This window comes from Alosa sapidissima, chromosome 2 (assembly GCF_018492685.1).
Source record: "Alosa sapidissima isolate fAloSap1 chromosome 2, fAloSap1.pri, whole genome shotgun sequence".
NCBI lineage: Eukaryota > Metazoa > Chordata > Actinopteri > Clupeiformes > Clupeidae > Alosa > Alosa sapidissima.
Genome location: NC_055958.1, coordinates 18,821,072 through 18,831,912, shown reverse-complemented (window position 1 = coordinate 18,831,912; position 10,841 = coordinate 18,821,072). Strand labels below are relative to the sequence as shown.

Here is a 10,841-nt window from a genome sequence, read left to right as displayed (position 1 = left end):
AGTTGTCTGTTCGAATATATTTGTGTCGGTGACAAATATAAACCATACTAATGTAGTGACTGATGTTTTTTGTTGGGGATGCTGTTATTTACAGAGGGCTTTCCCTTGTTTTGTTTCCCACAGCAATGCCGTTTTATGGCAGCCATTTTAACAGTCGGTTATTATGTAGTGGCTATGTGAGCTATGCCAAAAAGCTCCACGCTATGTAAGGAAGATATGGTTAATTGCCTTAGTAGTCTTTTGTTGTCAAGGGGCAAACGTGTTGTAATAAATGTTAATAGTGAACATCCATAGAAAAATCCAAACATCTCTGACATCTAACTCTAAGTAGCACTACCATTATGCCGTTAAAATGTCTCAGCGTTCATGTTTCTGATCAATTTATTCAAAGGTCTTCGGCACCAGCTATGCCGCGTCACACATTTAGAGAGACGTAAGCAATACCCTATACTTTTTCCCATTGATGCTTAACACTGAATGATACCTCACCTTGCATTTCAGGACTGTTACATCTACGTGGCTGCAGTTGACATCAGAGAAATCAAAAGCTTGACCGTGCATGATTTGAGTGCATATTAAAAGTGGGATTTCTCATGCAAAGCTTGTAGAAACGCCTTGACCATGGCATACCATTTGCTTTGGTTTCTTATTCTCATGGATCACTATTACATTCACTCAATTGTTTGCTTGACCTTCCTAAAGAAAAAAATGACATTGGTTCAAGATTTTATGATGTGTGATTGACATTTAGTATTAAATTAAAATTTGTATTACTCAAAAATCCATGTGTCATTCGTTAATTATTTAATTCCAGTAGGCCTAGTCCCGTAGAGTTCCCGCGAAATTGCATCGTGTTTTGGGGGGAAACTGGCCGACGTCGAGGTAGCTAAATGCGTAATTGCCGAGTGGTTAAGGAAAAAGGTTCCATGTATGATGATGAGTGAAGTCTATACATTCAATATGTGGGCTCCATCTGTTAGTAAATGGGATGAAAAACGGGGTTGCCAGCACTATATGTAATCATCAGTAAGTAAATAGGCCTACTAAATTATTGCCATAGGCTATTAGACAAACACAGGTAAACATTTTATAAGTGTCATAATAAGCTCTTTGGTAGCCTATTTAGTCATTTAGATTACATTTTTCAAGTGAAGTGAAAGTGTGTTCGTTTTGTGGGTACAGTTGGCATTAGGGTGGCTTATGCGTGGCTTGGGTGTCATCAATCACTGATTGGACACAATTTTCCTAGACAGCAGTTACTTCTCTTCAGAGAGGGTGAAGCCAGATGGGATGCGTCCATCTTTTTCTCAAAAGAAGCCTGGCTCCGCTGAAAATTGAAGGACACAGTTCAAACTACAATTGACTATTAATCAACAGCCTGTTTCGTGTTTTGGAAAGCGAAAGTCAGATGACTGGAGATAGGGATGCTGGTCGGAATGCAGACGTAGTGAAATCTAATCAGTGTACCTTAATCTTACTAAAACAATCTGAGGATTCTGGTCATTCACAAAAGTTAACTAGACAAAGATTTGTGGTGAATAGGATTGTAACATTCATCATGCAATAGTCTATTATCTGATAATGTAGCCTATTTAAGTGTTTTATTGTTTCAGAAAGTTTAAATGTAACTTGTTAATAATAGCTTAATGTAGGCTAAGACTTGTTAAGGTCAGATGCTAATTTATAAGGGCAATTTGTTTAAGGACCGATCACATGATCCAAACAAACAAAAACAAACAACGAATGGGATGTTCTATAAAGTAAGATTGCATGAAAATATTTGTCGACACATGGTGGGTAGCAATTGTAGCAAAGGGTTCAAGAAAAAGTAACACTTACTCAGCAATTAGGTTTGGCTTACCAAAGCACAGCTTTTGTGGAGGGTGAGTTACATCGCACCAGGAGGCAAGTGCACGGTACGCACAAACAGGATATTCATCTGTTGCCTCTGATTGGACAGAGTTGGAGAAGACCACGCCTGCAGAATAGTGGGAAATATTTACATGTTGAGCTTAGTAAGTACAGTAAGTAATGAAGACCAGGAACGTCCGCAATCATTCACCTTTTGACCAACCATTAAAGGAACACGATGAATTCATTTCTAGATTACTTCTCTGGCAACGACATGAAGGCATTTACAACAAAATTATGTGACGAGGAGCGCAGGTCTGTGGCATCGTACTATACAGACACTCCTGAGAATTACGCGACAGGTATTTTGGATAATCTGAACAGCCGCCGGTTGTTATCTGAAGTGAATGAAGACGTACGTGTGGCTTCATATGATACCAACCATACCAACGCTACTCCGTGTGAAACTGATACCTTCGGCTTCGGATTGGTCCATGCTGTAGCTTATGGATGCAGTGGTGACTCAGGAAACGTGAGGAAAAGTGTCCAATACATTAACCACGCACCCTCATGGAATGGGTCGTATCCCAGTCATCAAACGGAGAACTTCCACAACGACTCAAATGAATACAAGCAGCAAAACTGCACGTTTTTTCGTCGGGAACCCTCTCTCAGTTGTCAGAGTTTATCGCTATCCCAAGAGGCTGTTCCTAAGCAAGGAAGTAGACCAGTGACAGCAAGTGCATTTGAGTGGATGAAGATAAAAAGGAATATCCAGAAAACCAGTAAGTAGCCTACTTGAAGCTGAAGTCTGAAGTGCCTTGATTGGTTGACTAATTCGATGGTAGTTGTTTTAATATTGTCCACGTGTATTTCCAGGCAAATCACCCGAGTATGGGCAGGGAAACACCGTAGCAACTGCACGAACCAATTTCACAACTAAACAGCTTACAGAACTGGAGAAGGAATTCCATTTCAACAAGTATCTCACCAGGTCAAGACGGCTGGAGATAGCGCATAGCCTGCAGCTAAATGAAACCCAAGTTAAAATCTGGTTTCAGAACAGAAGAATGAAACAGAAGAAAAGAGATAAGGAGGGCCTGGCTCTGATCACCTCATGCCCAAATGCGAAATATTCAGACTCGTCGTCCTCATCTGAGCTAAACTCTCCCATATCCACACCACCTACCTCTCCAGTTATCGCCCATTTTAGTTAAATGCACAGCTGAGAAACTGGACTCCTTTAGTTGTCACTTTTGTTGTAACAATTTATGATGTTATGTAAATTTAGCAATTACTCGCTGAACTAATGTTTAAGTTTATTAATTAAGTTATACATGTATCCAATGTGTGCCTTATAAGACTATGCTGTCTAAGTAACAGGATACAGCATGATTGTGCCTTTGCCAGTGTGGGGGCATTGTGTATAAGGCCTCACTTACTCTGGGAAGTTGTTTAAACCCTTGATGCCTCGATTAACTTAATTTGCCTTTGTACTAAGAAATCCAAAGATTTGAGATAAAGGATCTGAAATAAGCATCTACTGATTCGTATCATGTTAGGTTGTCCTCAGGAAAGTTCCTCAGCTTGCTGAAGCATGCACTAAAAGACTCTGGTTCAGAGGTTAACTTAAAGATTTTAAAATGATAACTACTTAACCCAAGTGATATGACATGTCCATTTTAACATTTAATGTAAAAACCAATGTAGATTGTTTAGTAACAGATACAAGAGATACTTACATTGTCACTGTATTAAATGCATCCACATTTACATCGTACCTGGCCCGTTTAATATCAGTACACTGTCTGATTTGTATACATCCAATGAAATGTACTTGTAGAAACAATGAGATTAAGATTGTTTTTGATGGGCACAAAATTATACTCAGTGGCAATGTTGCTGCTGGTGGATGTTGAGTGAATATGAGTATTGTTGCCTTTATAAAATGTCTTGTGCATTTGCTGACTACAATATTATCACTGTTTCTAGAAATTTCAGTTTCACTGGTTAAGTACATTCTGCCTCTTTTCTGAGATACATTGACGGGATCAAGACAGAATAAAGACACATTCTACACATATGCTGACAATGTAGCCATATCTACACGTGAACAGCATATGCCATACCAAAACAATGTGAGGTACAAATAAGAACATCTATTCTATGTAATGAAGTTAACATCTTTAAACTGGACATCATCAAAGTGTCAGAAACCGTTGTTCTTTCCCTGCAAGTTTATTATGTTTGAAAACTTTGTGTGAATATTTACTGTAATGGCCATTACAACTTGGAAATACTAAATAAACTCAAACAAATGAAGAAAACTGACCACAGACTACTCTGAACCATATAAATCTCTGTGTAATACTCATGAGATTCAGTCAACACTAAATATGACAAAGTGAAATTAGTTTCACATTTTTAATTGCCCCTCATTACAGAGGGATTCACATAGATCATTAAAAAACCTTTGTTGCACAACAATCACATCTTGCATGAATTAGATGATCTAATAGGAACTGTTATTCACTGCACAGAATCTCAATCTTTGATGTTGAACAGTTCCCTTATTAGGTGACATGGTAGTACAATAATAGGAGGGTCCCTTCTCTGTCTCAGCACATGTGAAGCAAGCAAGCTAGGTCACAAATGTAGATCATTCTGAAAATATAGCCTCCCTCCATCACACGTGAGTAAACACTGATCTAATTGCGAGCTGGTGATTTGTGGGGTCCGCGGGGTGTCCTCCATGAGGCGGAAGGCTGGCCTGGTGCTCTGTTTCATTATTGACCTGTTGTGGTGGGCAGAATGGAATGACATCGTGGAGGGGAGGCCTGCTGGATTTACTGCACAGAGGGCTGAGGCAGCAAAACTCCTGACGGTTTGCAGTAATGCACACACTGCCCTTCCCTGTACCTTACCAGAGAGCGAACACACCGTTAAAACACACCGCTGTGATTTTGGCCGGTGTTAGTGACTCTTCATATATCATAACATCACATTATGGCCCCCATTTGGGGCTCAGTAGCATGCTACACTTGTCAAAAGACTGCAAATAATGAAGACTAATAGGTAGACACCCAAACCGCCTTTGCCAGATTTTTTCTCTCTCCATTTCTCCCTCTATAGCTCTGCAAACTTATCATCTTTCTCCCGCATGTCAGGCTGAAACAAGGTTTACACCATTCCACCACACTGCTTATGGAAATTTGGTACACATCAGTGTTAGCAGGTGAAATCAGTGGAGGTGTTTGTGCAGGGAGGGCATTTCGGGGCTCGACTAATTCATCGCAGCGTGATGGCTTAACCCTTCTTCTCTTTCTCCTCGGCCAGCAGCTGGTCCCGGGATTGCACAGCATGACGGCAGGGCCAGGGGTAGTGCCTTACACACACGCTTTTCCAGATGACCACTCTGGAACAGCCCTCACATCTGTTTAAAAGGAAGCTCTGCTGGGGCGCTGGCTAGCATTAGCCTGGACAGGAGAACAGGCTTGGTGCTGCTGCTCTTTACCAAGGCTACTGTCAATGAAAGAGGGAAATGCCTCAGCCATTGGTTCTGTATTGTGATGATCAAAAATGGGCTGTATTAAATTCACTCCTATCCACACACACACACACACACACACACACACACACACACACACACACACACACACACACACGTGCATGCAGGTCTCTCTCTCTCTCTCTCTCTCTCTCTCACACACACACTACACACAGACACACACATTCACAAACACACACACACACACACACTACACACAGACATCGTCTATGAGGTCAAAAAGATATTTGGTGATTTATACCCGTCATTAAGAAATTTAACCCAGCAACCACAATTTCCAAGTGCTCATTCTCAGGGGCACTTCTCTCTCTCACCAACCTGGCAGACAAACTGATCACAGCGTAAAGAGCCCATAAATAATGCCAGGCCTGTCTATAACACTTTGGATGGAAATATGTTACAAATACCTGTCCCCTTTACTGATACCCATATAGACATCCTTTATAACATTTTCCACATAAAATTATGACGGAATAAATTGCATCTTCATTTGTCTTCCCCAGCTCCAGTGATGACTGCGATTCCAGGCTCTCAGCACTTTACAGCACATCATTATATTAGCCTGCTACTACACAGAGAAATTGATTGTTCTAGAAAACGAACTAGGCTTTGCTATAAATTACACCTATGGATTCTGAGAAATGTGTTATTTTGTTTAAAATAGTCCCTAATATAATTAGAGTTCTAATTTATGTAAAGCTACAAGTGTGCCTATTACGGTAACAGGCTTTGGAATTTAATCTGTCTGCAGGATAAAGAATGATCCGGTGTGCTTTTCATTTGTAATCTCAGACACATTATTTCAGTAAAATAGTCTGTGACCATTAGATATGAAAAATGGATTACGGACAGCTTTATTCATGAGTTTTGCTTTTTAAAGTTAACAGGCCTTTCATGAAAGCAAGTTTAAGGATGGGTAATTAAACAACTTATCATATGCCAGCGACACTCTGTGCATATCAGCGTTAGCCTGGTCCACTGGATAGAGACCTTACCTGTGTGCAGAAAGTAGATCTCTATCATGCTGATTTATCTACCCAGGTGGGCCAGCTGTGCAACCTCCTCCCACGAGAAATAATCACATATATCTTTATGGGACCTGACGGCCAACCGGGATGCTTAATTTATCTCAGCCATGGGGTTTCTGGGCTCTTTATGTAACACCATTTCACGCAATAAGTAGGAAATGTTGGGCCAAAAAGAACAAATGGGATGTGTTGAATATTAAGTTGTATCTTGAAATGCAATTCCAAGCCTCTCAGTGGAAAATTACAATTGGGGTGAAATAAGCTTGGAGCAGTGATTCATTACAAAGATGCTGTAGAATGTTGTATTATCAAATCTTATACTACTGGGGCGCATAGATCCACTTTACGGTGGTGAAAACACTTTAAAATGTTTTCGTTGAATACCTTTACTATTCCCTGTGAATTTCTTTAGTGAATGTACCAGTGGGACTGTTTTTGATATATTCCACAACTGCACACACTGCGAGTGCTCATGTAACCTGCAGTACATGACCCTACTACACATGAAAGTGCTCTCTCCATCTCCTTGGTCAGTCACTGTTTGCCGATCCTCTGACCATGTCTGGCAGCCTCAGATGTCGAGCGCCGACTCATGGGGCTGATGATCTGCTGGTAATTAGTGGCATTGGGGTGGACCATGTCCATTATCATCCCCATGTTGCAATACACCCCTCGCTCCATTCCCTTCCTCTGAAGGGGATCCCCAGAGTGGGCTCTGATTGCCTTCATTAAGGAACTCACTGTGGACCATATTTTTTTTTCTGTTGTTGTGGCATGAGGACTGAGCACTGGAGACATGTCATCATGTCGGAAGCCTCACTGTTTATCCTCATTAAGTGCACAGCATTCACCAGAAGGGTCTCTGAATGGGAAGTCTGAGGCACAGACAACCACAAAGCTTGGAGGATTACTGTGAACACTAAGGATTGTTGATCTACACTTTCCATCATCCTTTGTTGTTGCAATATGACTTTTAAAAATATTTGTAAACATGTCGGGGGAAAGTAATTGGCTGTAGTAGTCTAAAGAAATGACAACATTTCCCTCTGCTTCACATTAATGATGGAGTGGTGGTTTCCTTTGTGTCCTCTCTGTGTGCTATGTTTTCATCAGAAAACAGACGCGTGGCAGTGTGGGGGTTAAAATATTCCACTCTGCCCCAGAAGCCATTTGATTTCATTTGTAGTTTGTCTGCTGGCCCGTGGAGGTGAGTCCACCTTTGGCTGCCAGGAGACCCGCGTGGCGCACATATCTAGTGCACGGAGACACGGAATTGACAATGCATTTATCTTTGAATAATGCAAATGTCCCGAGACCGCGATGGCAGTGGTGCTCGGCGTGGCCGCCTAGGGGCCCAGGGGCCTGTCAGGCGGCACGCTGGCTGGCCTCTCGCTCTGAGCAGCGCCCCCGCCAACCCCCCCAGCAGGCCACTCCAGCGCCCGCCTCTGGCCCCGCCGCTGAAGCCCACTCCATTTCCACACCAGCCCCACGAGGAGATGGGCCCAAGCAGCACACACTGCCAGGCCCAGGACCCACGCTCTCTATTAAAGGACAAACGCAGAAAGGGGACAATATGCCCTTTGTAAACCATTGTATTTAAACAGAGTGAGGGATAGTATGCGAAAATATCATATAACCACATTACGTGTTTCAAAGAGGGAATAATGTTACAGTTACCATAGAAAAAAGTTTTCCAAATGTCCCACTAAATAAATTAAGGATCTATCTATCTATCTATCTATCTATCTATCTATCTATCTATCTATCTATCTCTATCTATCTATCTTCTATTAAATGACAGCAACATGGAAAATAACACATACAATATGTCCTGTTTGGCTTAGGGTTTTGTATTATGTCTAGTCTTCTTCCTTTTCATTTTATGCAACAAAAGCAGCACAAAACATATGTTACCAGTGAGAATAAAGCAATGTTGCATGCATTTAGTATTTGTGATGTATTGCAATTTGAAATTAATTTGCCCATGAGCATGCCTGTTGGTTAGTGTGTGCTTTGTGAAGCGTTTGTCAACCTAAAGTGCACACAAAGCATATTCAGGAAGGCAGTAAGATGTATATGTTTTGGATACGACTGATATTGGTCAACTTTTTTTCCCTGTGTATTATTGTTTTCATTGTGTTGTGGATTGATTCCTCCACAAATATGTTGGTTGAGGCTGAGTGAGCCCAACATGTATGGCTTCAAATGAATGGCTCTTGGCAGCCTGACAGTGCTGTTCAGTGAGCCAGAGTGCCAGTAAATTGTTTGTCTTCTGCTGTGCAATCCTATAATTCTTCTGGGAGCCAATGACATTGTGCTTGCCAAAGAGAATAATGATAGATGGGCTAAAATCAAACAGGAAGACTTTAGGATGCATCCTGGCCACCAGGCATAATGTGAACATATTCGGTCTCCCTAGACACTCCCCTCTGCGTCGTTCTATCTGTCTTTTTTCTGTCTCGAGGAATAAATGTGTCTCTGACCTGCATATATCAACAAAAGACTCTTTTGTCTTTTTCTGCAAGATTATGCAAATCTCACATTAAGATAATAATAGCCATATATTAGCATCATGTTCTGCCTTCTGCAAACTGCTGTCGTCGCACTGCTGGTCCCCGGCAGCTCATTTCCTCTGTCTTGCGTGAAATGTGTGGACGTGCAGCAATCTGCCCGGTTGACCATCCTGCTGGCCAACCGGCGAGAGCATGTTCCCATCTGTTCCGTCCCCAGAGTGTCATGGCAACACGACTCCACCTTGATACCATGCGATGGTCCCACTCGCCGGAGCAGCACGAGGTCCTCTCTGGGGCCTCACCAGGGTCTTCCTAGGGTTACAGGCATGCTAACGGACACCCGACATGTGCAGTGCTTCCGGTCCGAAGCCGTTAGTCATTGTTTGCAGGCGTAGATGTGCAACAAAAATAAATGGCGAGAGCCTGATTAATATTTAAATGGTGTCTGTCTTCTGCTGTTGTGTTGTGGGGTAGCAGGGTGGTCTAGGGAGTATGCCATTAACAGCCACATCTAGCAGTGTGTGTGTGTGTGTGTGTGTGTGTGTGTGTGTGTGTGTGTGTGTGTGTGTGTGTGTATGTGAGTGTGTGTGTATCTATGTTTGTATCTGTGTGTGTGTGTGTGAATGTGTGTGTGTGTGTGTGTGTGTGTGTGTGTGTGTGTGTGTGTGTGTATGTGAGTGTGTGTGTATCTATGTTTGTATCTGTGTGTGTGTGTGTGAATGTGTGTGTGTGTGTGTGTGTGTGTGTGTGTGTGTGTGTGTGTGTGTGTGTGTGTGTGTGTGTGTGAGAGAGAGTTTGTGTGTGAGTGTGTGTGTATCTGTATTTGTATCTGTGTGTGTGTGTGTGTGTGTGTGTGTGTGTAAACTATGAGGCACTGAGCTGAGACCAGAGGCTGTCTGCAGCTGGAAAGACCTCGGGGGTTTCTGAGTAAATGAGAAGGCGACTCTCCAAATTCTTGCTCAAAACGACCAAATCAAAGACTAACGCTGCAGTGGGCAACACTGTCTTTGCACATTGTTTTGTCATAAACTGTTTACCACAACAAATAACACATCACAACACAGTATTTAGCTGAAATACCACCAGTTTGATGCAATATTTAGGTATTTGGGTTGTAAGTTTATTTTTCTGTATAGTCACTGTTGGTGGGCCTCATACATTGCCTTTTTGCGTAATTGGTTAATTTAGCCATACAACAACAGTGAGCAGCACACTGGGTCAGTAGTTTCACAACATGAGTAAAACCACTTCTTAGAGATTCTTGCCCTCCACTCTTGAAGAGGAAATACTCCGTGGCAACGTCCAGCCCTACTCGAGCGCAGACGGCTGCATGTGAGTTTATCACAAACCTTGGCCTGTTTATTTGGACCATATGTGGGGAGGTCCAGGAGAGGCCTGCATCAAAGCAGAGCAGCCCCCTTTTGTAATACGCTTTATCGTGAGGATGCAGATGAGCCCTTTGTTGGAGCCCTGCACCTCATCCATTACCCTGGGGCTGCCAAGGAGATAGTGGAGAGTGAATCCATTCAAAGGGGCTATGACAGAACCTGCTGTTCCAGTGAACCCTCAGTGAACTAGGCTCAGCAGCAGGGTCTGTGCAGGAAGAAGAAACGTATGGAAACAAAAAAAAAACGCATAAAAACTCACAAACTCAGATTCGTGCAGAGCCGCTGATGTGAATATGCCTGGGTTGGGTATCAACCTGTCAATCTTTGCTGGTCTGAGCACTGTGTCTGTCCTCACTGATTCCATCAAACAATGGCAGTGAGTAAGTGTGGGATGTCACTGTGATCATTGGGTTTTGCACGGCTCAGACTGAATTTATATAGTAGATTTGTAGAGATAGAGAGAGAGAGAGAAACAGCAACACATTCCAACTGT

The 10,841-nt window shown here is 42.4% G+C and overlaps 1 protein-coding gene across 1 annotated transcript; it reads left to right on the top strand.

Annotated features, from left to right (window-relative positions):
- Positions 1–1,994: 1,994 nt before the first annotated feature.
- On the top strand, positions 1,995–4,127 carry LOC121699395 (homeobox protein Hox-A1-like). Its single transcript, XM_042081756.1, has 2 exons — positions 1,995–2,636; positions 2,731–4,127. Exons 1-2 carry the CDS (start codon positions 2,090–2,092, stop codon positions 3,066–3,068), a joined length of 885 nt encoding a protein of 294 aa, XP_041937690.1. The 5' UTR covers positions 1,995–2,089; the 3' UTR covers positions 3,069–4,127.
- Positions 4,128–10,841: the final 6,714 nt, after the last annotated feature.

Coding starts and splice junctions, on each gene's coding strand:
- LOC121699395 (XM_042081756.1), top strand. CDS start 2,090: ATGAATTCATTTCTAGATTACTTCTCTGGCAACGACATGAAGGCATTT. Junction 2,637..2,730: donor AAGGAATATCCAGAAAACCA/GTAAGTAGCCTA, acceptor GTGTATTTCCAG/GCAAATCACCCGAGTATGGG.